The sequence below is a fragment of the Pituophis catenifer genome, unplaced genomic scaffold (genome assembly GCF_029215685.1).
Source record: "Pituophis catenifer annectens isolate HBS135680 unplaced genomic scaffold, rPitCat1.0.hap2 SCAF_4, whole genome shotgun sequence".
Taxonomy (NCBI): Eukaryota; Metazoa; Chordata; class Lepidosauria; order Squamata; family Colubridae; genus Pituophis; species Pituophis catenifer.
The window spans coordinates 75558477-75570291 of record NW_027256884.1 but is presented as its reverse complement, the minus strand read 5'-3'; the positions used below and the strand labels follow the sequence as shown (position 1 = coordinate 75570291).

General features: G+C 38.8%; 1 protein-coding gene across 2 annotated transcripts in view; it reads left to right on the top strand.

Annotated features, from left to right (window-relative positions):
* The first annotated feature begins 1282 nt into the window (after positions 1-1282).
* Positions 1283-11815, top strand: part of SH3BGR (SH3 domain binding glutamate rich protein) — a 30649-nt gene continuing 20116 nt past the window's right edge. For both annotated transcript variants that reach the window (XM_070944300.1, XM_070944299.1), the window contains exon 1: positions 1283-1463. In XM_070944300.1, coding sequence (XP_070800401.1) covers positions 1419-1463 — 45 coding nt within the window. In that variant the 5' untranslated portion in view covers positions 1283-1418. The remainder of the gene's footprint in view (positions 1464-11815) is intronic.

Here is an 11815-nt window from a genome sequence, read left to right as displayed (position 1 = left end):
AGGAGGAGGTGGAAGAGAAGACAAGAGTAAAATTTTGTTCATTTCAATTCTAATAAAAGCATAGTATGATGCTAAGTAAAGAAGGTTTAGCCATATATATATAGTTTTCAATGTGCTGCCTAGGCTCATGTCATCAGAGATGAAGTATTTCATTTAACTAGTTAAAGCAATTCTTACCAAAATCTCATTTTTTAATAAAACTGAGTGTAATGTGCAAAAAAGAATAGAAGTGGGAAGAACAAGAAGTTTTGCACAACATACGATCAAAACACCCCAGGTAATATTTTCAACATTCATCTCTGATTGTATGCTGAAAATAAGATTCATAAGTAATTAGCTTAGATACGCTGACTGTATCAATTTTAATACACTCCTCATGTCTAATTATAATCTCCTGGTTTTCCTACATTCCACTTTTCCAATAATGTCTTTTTTTATATCTAGATATTTTGATTTAATTGATTGATTAGAAAATTTATCACTAAAATCTTCCTCATTGTACAGTTGTGTAGCTTGCCTTTGTGAAGGTTTGTAAAATGCTGGCATTACACAGAAAGATCCTATCCATTTTCTCAGAGCTGGGCTGAAGCAAGAAGTCATTGGTAAAAAGTCATAGGGCTCCCAGCTGGACAAACTAGATTGTGTCAGGACATTAAACCTAGATGGTTTAAATTATTATCTTTTCCAGCAAATAACAAACTCCCAAAGAACTGAAGTGTGAAGTCTCTAATTGCTGGATAACAATTGAAGAATCTGAATATTAATGAATTTCCTTGTAAAATAGAATTTTAAAGTTCTTGTGTCCTAATTTTGTATGTGCAAAATTGATGTTCCTGCTTGAGGAGATTTTCTGTTAATTTCAATATCAAATAAATCTTGCTGACATGAGGATGGTTCCTGTAGAAAATGATCCCTACTGCATGCTGAAGTAACTCAGCTTTAAAATCCTATTTTCCTTTATTTATTTTGTAAACCAGTGTAGAATTTTCCTTCACAAAAAACTGTCAAGACCATTACAAATCCTTAAACAGATTATTCCTCCTCCTCCTCCTCCTCTTGGGCGCCTCTTTCTCCCCCCACCCTACTCCAGCAGCCTGCAACGATTGGTGCTTTGCAAGTCCCTGGCCTTTTAAGGGCTGCCAACCGGTCAATCTAAAGTGACAAGCAAGTGAAGACCCTCGCAACAGATACTGTCACAAGCCAATCGTCTCTTGGTTCATCTCTTCTGGAAATACCGACAGCCAATGAACGGGCAGGGGAAGGACAAGGGACCAGCTGAACTTAGAAGAAGTGGAGATGCCCTGGCGATTCTCTCTGCTTGCCAAACTGCTGCAGAGTCGCTAACGCTGGTTTTTTGTGTGCACTGGACGCTGCAGCCACGCTGATTCTGGCGCCAAGTTTCTAGTGCTGTTGCCAAAATGGTGATTAAAGTATTTGTGGCAACGTCCTCAGGGTCGACGGCGGTAAGAATATCTATGTGATTTATGCTTCTCTGCAGAAGTCTTCGGAAGCTAGTTGCTTGCTTTCTTGCTGTTTAAGGAAGGGGTGTGATGCTGCTCCGCGGACTGAGCCCATGACAAAAAAAAAAAGTGCCCCAAACTCTTTTCTCTCCTTCCCCCTCCCCCTCTCCCTCTCTGCTTTCAGATTTTCCAAGCGTGCAGCTTTATTAGTTTTGTTGTTGCAGTTGAAGTTAATGCCCATAACGTGGGAGAAATATTGTCTTTCTACCATGCCAGAAATTAGTCGATTCACCATGTAGCGAAAATACAAATTATTTATTTCATACAGATGGAAAATGTACAACATGTTAGTGCTTTATTTTCAACAACCTTGATAAGGACTGCTTAAACTAGTATGCTAATTATATGTTTAAAGGAGAATAACAGTCTTGATTGATTACATTAGTGCAGAAAACACTTTCTCTTAATAGAAATATGCAGTGGATATATTAGAGGTTTCTTTCTACAGCTGTACCCATATCTCCACTTTCTTTTAAGGTTATTTTAAGCTTTCCTATCTCAATATCCTGTATCTTAATGCTGGTATCTGTTTTCAGAACCATTATGTTTGCTGAAATGAAGAAAGACTAGGCAAAGGGAAGGTGGGAACTGGGAATGAACAGTTTCCTTTTATATCCAGTTCCCACATGAGCTCAAATTGCAGTCTTGGCTGAGCAATCAGTCACAGTGACATATCTAAACAAACTGGCTGCAGTCAGTACATAACTGATTTCATTGCTTGCTGGCTTTCATGAAGACAACCTCAAGAAGCTTCCAGAGAAGAATGGTTGGCAAGCCATGATTAAATAAGTTTGGCTGGTGTTTTTTTCTAGCCTGAGATCCACCAAGTAAATAACGGCAGTAGCCTGTGAGAAAATTGTCTATATCTCATGGTGTGCTCAGGGGTGTGTGTGAATGTGTGAAGGGGGAATCCCCCTTTCTTCCTCTGCAGTAGGATCTTGTCCCTTTGGTGCTATTCTTAACTTCACCCAGCCTCTTACTAGCTCAAAAAGCTGTGACCAAGGGAATCTGTAAAGCAAGGACTTTGGGCAAAAATACAAGCACTACTGGAGGAAGAAAAGGACTGTGTGCTATGAGAGAGGGGACGGGAGGGAGCTTGCACCTGGACAACTGTCTCCTGTTTCCTGAACAGTCCAGCTGTGTTAGAAGAAAGGTCCCTTACTCTAGCCAAGCTAGAGTCCTTTCAGACTTAAGGTGTTGAAGCAGTGAGTGGGTTCCATAGATAAAAATAGAGGGCTGCTTATCTCCAGGGTGTTTGTCTCTCTGTGTGTGTGTGTGTGTCTGTCTGTCTGTCTGTCCCTGGAGCTCTTGTGCGCACCCCAAGCAACCATGGTTGGATAGGATGTGGAGCACCGTATCAATAGTTCTGCCAGGATCCCCATATGGGAGGTTGCTACAAGCATGGGATGACAAAAATTGCCTCAGCAAAGTGTATACAAAACTATCGTGGAGTGAATGGACCTGGTTCAGAGATGTAGCAGTCAGTCAGATATGGCAAAATAAAGGTACTTTCAAAAGAAAAAAAGAGAACGCTGATCTTTTCCCACATCTGTGTATTTTGCAATAATTGAGCAATGGATATGTTGAGATTTTTTTTGCCTTTGAAAATAAAGTTAATGGAAAAAAAGGGTTACTTATATAGTTGATTGCAGAATTGCTAAGCTTTCTTTACAGGGACCTTTGAACAGGGACCAAACTCAGATCTAAGATGAAATTGACTGGTCTCTAAACCTACGCGCTCTGATTTTTTTTCTGTGTATGTATGTGTATTAAAGTCTTTGTGTGTCCTTGAGGTGAAAGAATAATGAAAATACTGCAGAGAAACTGATGAAGCTTTTATGCAGCTGTCAGATATCTTTAATCACCAGAGACAAGTTCACACACACACACACACATAAAATCTTCACCCCTTTTTGCCTGGCCAGTAAAACAGGTGAAGAGAGCCAAGCTCCCTTTTCTCTGCTTTTAAGAACAGCCCAAATCTGTCAGGAGGGAATGTTCTAAATTCATTTAAAAGTAAAGTTTTATTTTGGATTGTATGTTTGTTTTAGCTAAGTGTATTGTGGGTGGATTTTGTCTGTCTGTAAACCATTAGGTATGCCTATCCACAGATCCCTACTTATTTCTGTCCTTAAGCCTGTTTGTGCATGTCTTCTCCTGTTAACTCATTTTGGTATACAAGCAGGAAATAATACCTTTAAGCCTTGGACTTCCCAAATTTTGTCTGCAAACTATTCACCCCACTCCATTCCACTTCTCCATCTCTTCTCCTGAGTTTCTGTTCTTTATCTCCTACCCAATTGCTCTACAAATTTCTATTGAACTAAATGATAATAGAATCTGAATGATTCCCACACCGTAGCTAAAGGAACAACTTTGCTGCAATTAAACTTGCATTTGAATTGGGGGGAAAATAGCCAATTATAAAGAATGGGAAAACTTGAAGTTTGCAATGAAAAGACTAAACTCTTTCAATAACAAATAACAAATTTATTTTCTTCATGCTCTAGGACAGGGGTCTCCAACCTTGGCAACTTTAAGACTTGTGGACTTCAACTCCCAGAATTCCACAGCCTGCTCTAGGAGGGGAGACATTTGGGCATTTTCAGTTACTTTATAAGCCATCTTCCCTGTAAGGTGATGAACCTAATAAATTTGATCTCAAAGGGTCTCTTGTATTTTAAGCAATTGGGAGTAGAGGGCTGAAGCTTTCCTTTCAATGTGCATTCTCCTGTGCTTGCTCATTTTCACCTGCAGATTATCATAGAACTGAAGTAAGGATGCAAAAGGGATGGGAAAGTGGGGAAGGGGCTACAGAGACACTCCTTCTTCTTCTATGCTGAGTTCTGGAACATGAGGCTGATTGGGATCATATCCTCCTGATATTCTACTGTATGTTTGTAGGCAATTCCTTAATAATTTTTTGCTAAGGTATGCTTGATTTTTAAAAGTATATGCTTTGTTTGTGGGAAAGATGATTGATAGCTATGTAAATGGGATATTGATAGGAAATGGACAGATTGTATAGTGTGTAATGTGTGTGTGTTTCAAAATCTGAATGATTTCTCTTTTGCATTCTGGTTCTAGCCAAAGGATCAAATATATAAAGCTTAACATGCTTCTGCTTAATATAATTTAAGATCTAATAAAGCATGTGCATTTGGAACTCCTTGCTACTACAAAAAGGGGTGACAAGTTATTGTTAAGTGCAGGTACTAAATCTGCTGTCCTTTTCCTTGGAGCAAAGGAAAAGAAGGCAAGGGGTTTTTTTTTTGTTTTGTTTAAACAGAGATAGTTTAGTGTAGTGGTTAAGGCACTGGTCTGGAAAGTAAAGGAGATTGTGAGTTTAGGTCCTGCCTTGTCTATGTGGTCAGGCTGGATGACTTTGAGTCAGTCATTCTCTCTTATCCCAGGGAAGAGACACTGGCAAGCCACTTGGAAAGGATTGCCAGGAAGATAGATTCAGCAGCATAAGTTTGATTTTTTTGAGGAAATTGTTATGTAAATTTTCCTTTAATCTTCAGAAGACAAGGGTTTTGTATTAGTATTTTTTTTTCCTGACAAACATGATGAGACTAGGGAAAGGCAGGGACATTCATTTGACTCCCCACCTATTCTTACCTGCTGTGATTTACATTCCAGTTTAAGGCTGGCCTTTGAAATGCATAACTCTTACTTGTGTCTTTTATCTTCTGTGTGCTTTACCTTTAAAAGCCTAGATGGGTCATGAGAACAAGTTTGTTGGATTTCCTCCCTGTTCCTTAACATGGCATCTGATAGGGGTGAAAGTGGGGAGAGGGGGAAAACAGTAAAGCTTGGAACATTTGGAAAGGTATAGTCAATCTGAAACAAGATTTTCTTTCTTTCATTCATTTTTTCAACTTATGGCTCTGGAAGCAATGCATGTGCTTAAGGGATATATTCCTATGTATATTCTCCCAGCTCTGCAAGATCTGATCCTAGTTAATTAGTAAGGAAATGGGAAAGTATAAAAATCCTTTTCAGCTGAAGGGAGTGTGAATGTGATGGTCAATCCAGCTTTGCCTCAGGATTATTTTAATCTATTTTGCAATCATGTTAACCTCTTCTGATTTATTGCCTCTAAAAATCAGCCTAGCAACCTCATCATAAGCAATGGACCCTCCCCATAAAAAGAATGAAGGTGACCAACTGAGATTTATTCAGCCTCTGCATTTACAAACCAAATATCTTTTCACAGATATTCTGGTTACTTTATCAACAGGAAAAATAGAAATGTGGACTCATCAAATTCCTCAAAGTTTTTTTCAGGTTATCTGTCTCCTGTCTGATGATTGAAGGAGGGGAAGCCACTCATCCTCACTGAGTCTATGCGGCAATTTAAAAAAACTTTGAAAACAAAAGCCTGTTTTCCTGCTAGTTGACACAATTCAGAGAGAGCTGCAGGAACCTAGCAAATGATTCCTGTTGTGGAACAAGCCTAACACTAATGAGCATAGATGTATGGTGTAATAGGACCCTGGTTTCCCCACAATAAAAGCTGATGTTTGTCTTTTTTGGTAGTCTTCAATAGGATGAGGAGGACTGCAACCACTTCACAAGAAACACTGATGCCTTCACCAAGAAAACCAAGAAGACTGCCTTTCTCCCTCCTGCATTTCAGCAACTAGATTCCCATTATGGAACAATATCAACAGCTGATTTTTTTTTTCTGGGACCATGCTATATGCTTTAGCAGATTGACTTAGTGGAATGGAAGTGGTGGTGGTGATAAAAAGTACTGATCTCTCTGCTTGTAATTATTGCTATGTTTTTACCTATTGAGTGCAATTATGTCATGTACACACACAAAACACTATGTACTGTATATGTATATATAAGACAGACTTTAGCAAACCCATCAAGTAAAACACCAGGGAATAATTGCAGAAGACTGGACATGTATATTGTGAGGGTTGAGCTTGTTGGCGTAATATCATTTTACAGAATAGAAGGAATTTGGTTGTCAATAACAATATGTGGACGATACTTGGGTCAAGATGAAAACACAGGAATTGGAAGTGCTCACCAAATAGATCAACTCTGTGGACAGATACATCAAATTCACATGGGAAGATGTTATGGAATATAGTCTAGTCTTCCTGGACTGTGCAAGACACATTAAGGAAGAAATTGAAGTTTACAGAAAACCCACTCACATAGATCAATATTTACATTTTGATTCCCACTACCCACTGGAGCACAAAATGGGAGTCATCAGAACCCTACATCACCGAGCTGAAGGCCGGGCTGCCAGCAAAGGTTGGGGGGGGGAAAGAACTAAAATACATCAAGGAAGCCCTCAGAACATGTGGCTATCCCAAGTGAGACTTCATCAAATCTCAAAAAAAGACCCTCTATAACAGACCACGAACAGAACAATAAACAAAGCAATGTTGTCATTCCATATGTTGCAGGAATATCAAAAAAGCTCAGGAGGATCTTCAGCCAACACAACATATGTGCACACTTCAAACCCAAGAATACACTAAGGCAGAAGCTTGTTCACTCCAAGGATAAAACACCCAGACACAAACTGAGCAACATGGTATATGCAGTATGATGCAGTGAGCCTTGTGCACATCTGAATGTTGGGAAAACAAAACAACCACTTCATAAACGCATGGCACAACATAGGAGAACAAATCCATCATTAGATTCAACAGTCCATCTACATTTAAAACATGTATGCCATCTGGAAAGAGGATGGGCAGGATCTCTTGATGTCAAACCACTCTCCTGGATGAAACCTAGAACATCCAGGATTACATCATTAAGATGGTGCCCAAAGTTGAGCCACTGAGAGAATGTGTGAGTCAACAGCATACATGGGAGGAAGATCAAACAGAAGAAATGCTATGGAAAGACCAGATTCTGTATTGGTTGTATCATCAATAGATAGCTGAGATGGCTAACATTGGGATAACATACCAATGGTTTGAAAGGGCTGAACTAAAAGACAACCCTGAAGTGCTGATCATAGATGCATAAGAACAGACCCTAAGCATCAGATTCATAGAAGCAGGTATTTACCACACTAGATAAGACTAATAAAGAGAACAAACCTAGAAATAAGGAGAAATTTCCTGAGAGTGAGAACAATTAATTTGTGGGAATATCAGTGAGAACATCACTGGAGGTTTTTAAGAAGAGATTGGACAACCATGTCTGAAATGGTATATGGTTTCCTGCTTGAGTATGGAGCTGGACTAGAAGACTTCCAAGGTCTCTTCCAACTCTGTTATTCTGTTATATAGGATCCAAGGTACAGACTGTGCAAGCAGTAAGATGCAAACAGGAACAACATATGCTGAACAGCCCAACCAAGTAGCCGACTTTCCATACAGGAACATCTGCACAGTATATGGGCTACATCCTCCCAAGTTCAGATGGGAGATTCTTCAAAAGGCTGTGGAGAATAAGAGGGTTAAGGTCCTGTGGGACTTCTAGATCCAGATGGACAGACACATACTGACAACCGAATATTGTGGTAATAGACAAGGACCAGAAGACAGTGGTATAATGGATGTAGCCATAACAAGTGACAGCAACATTAAAAAGGAATATGAAAATGCTGAGAAATTAGTTTTTCTTAACTTGAAAAGGAATGATAGGATTAAAATAACAAATTCACCATTTTTTGTAAGATTAGAGAGAATTTTTTAAAAACGCACAAAAATGGAAGAATTGTCACCCCTGAGAACCCTGGATCAAAATGGCTACAGACCCATTTTTCTTGCACGGTGATTTAATCACATTTGCAGATACATTTTTTTTTACTAAAATAGGAATTGATGTAGAAATCCCATGGGCACAATGTTTTCATCTGTGAAATACAAATTATGAACTTAAACAGAATTCCAACAAAAAAAATTAAGAATAAAATACTCTAGAACACAAGGATGATTATGATATTATTTATTCAATGGAGTCCAACTCTTGTTGATTCTATGGGCCAGGCATCTCCACATCTTCCAGTCTTGCTCTATTTCTTTGAGTTTTTCTATGCCCTGGCTGATGTGAGCTTTGATAGTGTTCAGCCACTGTGTTCTTTGACAACCTGGTGTCTTTTTACCGCTAACTCTTTCAAACATAATGGTTTTCTCCAGTGAATTGCCCCACATGACATGGCCAAAATAACTGAGGTGCAGTTTTGTAATTTTGCCTTCTAGGGACATGTCTGGTGTTACGTGCTTCAGTACTTGCTTGTTAGTGACCTTTGCTGTTCAAGGATTTAGAACACGAATATGTAGTTTGCATATAAATGAAGCAAGAAATAGAATTCTAGTATGGTACAAGTATTGCGTCTTTTCTACCAAAATAAACAAACAATTTTGTTTGTTGGTCAGAGAATATCTTATTTTACAGCCGACTGAAAGAAACCAGAAAAGCCATGTGCTTTGCCAGTATTTCTTTAGAGGTCCCTTCTCTTTCTAAAGCACGCTATGATCTGTACTGTACTTAGTTTCAATTTAGCAGTTGAATGATTTATCCAGTTCTATGGTCCTGTTAAACTCTACTTTGCTTAAAGTTCTCAAGTCACCTTATTTCTAATCTGAGGTTTGACTTTATTTTGATTGTTATTCAATAGGAATTTGATGATATATTCCACATTTTGTATTGTTTATGTTAGAACAGCATCAGATTCCTTCAGACCAAGGTAAAACATAAAACTGGTTATTTTTGGGTCTGAGCTAATAATTCAAAAAAGTAAAAAAAAGAGTAATTTACCTGCAGAGCTACAACTAAAGCCGTGTTATAATTACCATAAATCACGATGTGTCTTTACATTCCAACAACAAATCTATAAAAAAATAGGGAAGTGACAGTATTAATGATCCTGCTTAATTCTAGATGCTTCAGTAATTTTACAATGAAAGAATATGTTGTGAAGATCAAATCTTCAGTCAAGGTAATTTGATGAGTAGTCTCTGAATCTAAATCTTGATATCTAAATCTAGTTTCTGAACTAGATTTAAAAAATTTAAGAAATGTGTAGAAGGCTTGAATAAGATTAAGGGCTGGATTTGAACCTTGTCTTGTGGTTAAATGCATATGTTTCTATTTGTAAGTGCTTGGAAGTATGACACACTGAATTTATTGGGATTAAATTTTAAGTAGATATTGACAAGTTTGCACTACAAATGCAATGCTGCAGATATATTAATATTTTTTATTTACCTGGACATTTTCATATGGAGTTTGTTCATAGGCTACTGTCATTTTATTTCCTTCCTGGTGATTTATTTATTCATTGCTACCTATCATTTCCAGTTGCTACTTCAAAACTGCTTGCATCCAGTATCAGTGCAAGATTTGGGGTTAGAGAACAGGAGAAAGGTACCCTTAATCAATCTCTCTTTCTCAGGAGACTCATCTCTTCCTTATTCAGATTTAGTTGCATACTCCCATTGAGTCCAAATATACAAAAGCGTTGAAGGAGACAGCACCAAACAAATAGAGGCTACTGCTTCATCTCTAGGGTTAATAGTGGAACACTTGCAAAAGTTCAGGCTATGATGGATGCCCAATGATCCTCATTCCTGATGTGTGCTCTGCTCTTGGAAATCATCAGATAAAGTTCTTGTCAAACTACAACACTTCAAGCCCTGTAAATGTGAGACATTCCTCCAATTCCTTATAAATGAACATTGCTAAGTGGGTGCTGATCAGGGTGGCTAAAAACAACTCTGTTACTGTTGTGCCCACAAATTATTCTGTGACAGGAGTATGCATTCCAAGAATGCATGACCTTGTCTTCCACAGGAACAACAATATAGATAGACATTTTCTCTGTACTTTTCACTTGTAAAATAAATTGCCTATCCTGACCACATCTCATATAATCAAGCAATTCTATTTGCAAGACGTAGCCTGCAAAACCTCCTACATTCTAGTAATCCTAGAAATCATCTGGACTAAAAGCTGAACTTTATTTCAGTGCTTGGCAATGGGTAGAATTCCCTTTCACACCTGAAGGCAGTACAGGACAGTTGATGTCATATAAGAACAAAGGGCTAGTTATGAGGTCTGGGTTGGGAAAGAGACAAGACATCTGATTTGTATCCCTGCTAGCAGTTCATTTTATCAACTGTCATCCTTATCTAGGTCACATCCAGCAATGCATCTCTCTATCCCTCTATTTTCTTTGTGTAACAGTAAAGATATTGGCTGTTGCTTCCCTCCCATTTAGAGCTTGTTGTCCGATGATAGCAATCTTCAGTTAGCCTTTGCTATTTGGTGGTATACTATTTTTTTTAAAAAAGAAAGATCCATGCTCATTTTATGCTCAGCTATGGCTACATACAGTCAGGTCCAGAAATATTGGGACATTGACACAATTCTAACATCTTTGGCTCTATACACCACCACAATGGAGTTGGAATGAAACAAACACAATGTGCATTAACTGCAGACTGTCAGCTTTAATTTGAGGGTATGTACATCCAACTCAGGTGAACGGTGTAGGACTTACAGCAATTTGTATATGTGCCTCCCACTTGTTAAGGGACCAAAAGTAATGGGACAGAATAATAATCATAAATCAAACTTTCCCTTCTTAATACTTGGTTGCAAATCCTTTGCAGTCAATCACAGCCTGAAGTCTGGAACGCATAGACATCACCAGACGCTGGGTTTCATCCCTGGTGATGCTCTGCCAGGCCTCTACTGCAACTGTCTTCAGTTCCTGCTTGTTCTTGGGGCATTTTCCCTTCAGTTTTGTCTTCAGCAAGTGAAATGCATGCTCAATGGGATTCAGGTCAGGTGATTGACTTGGCCATTGCATAACATTCCACTTCTGTCCCTTCAAAAACTCTTTGGTTGCTTTTGCAGTATGCTTTGGGTCATTGTCCATCTGCACTGTGAAGCGCCGTCCAATGAGTTCTGCAGCATTTGGCTGAATGTGAGCAGATAATATTGCCCGAAACACTTCAGAATTCATCCTGCTGCTTTTGTCAGCAGTCACATCATCAATAAATACAAGAGAACCAGTTCCATTGGCAGCCATACATGCCCACGCCATGACACTACCACCACCATGCTTCACTGATGAGATGGTATGCTTAGGATCATGAGCAATTCCTTTCCTTCTCCATATCTTCTCTTCCCATCACTCTGATACAAGTTGATCTTGGTCTCATCTGTCCATAGGATCTTGTTCCAGAACTGTGAAGGCTTTGTTAGATGTTGTTTGGCAAACTCTAATCTGGCCTTCCTGTTTTTGAGGCTCACCAGTGGTTTACATCTTGTGGTGAACCCTCTGTATTCACTCTGGT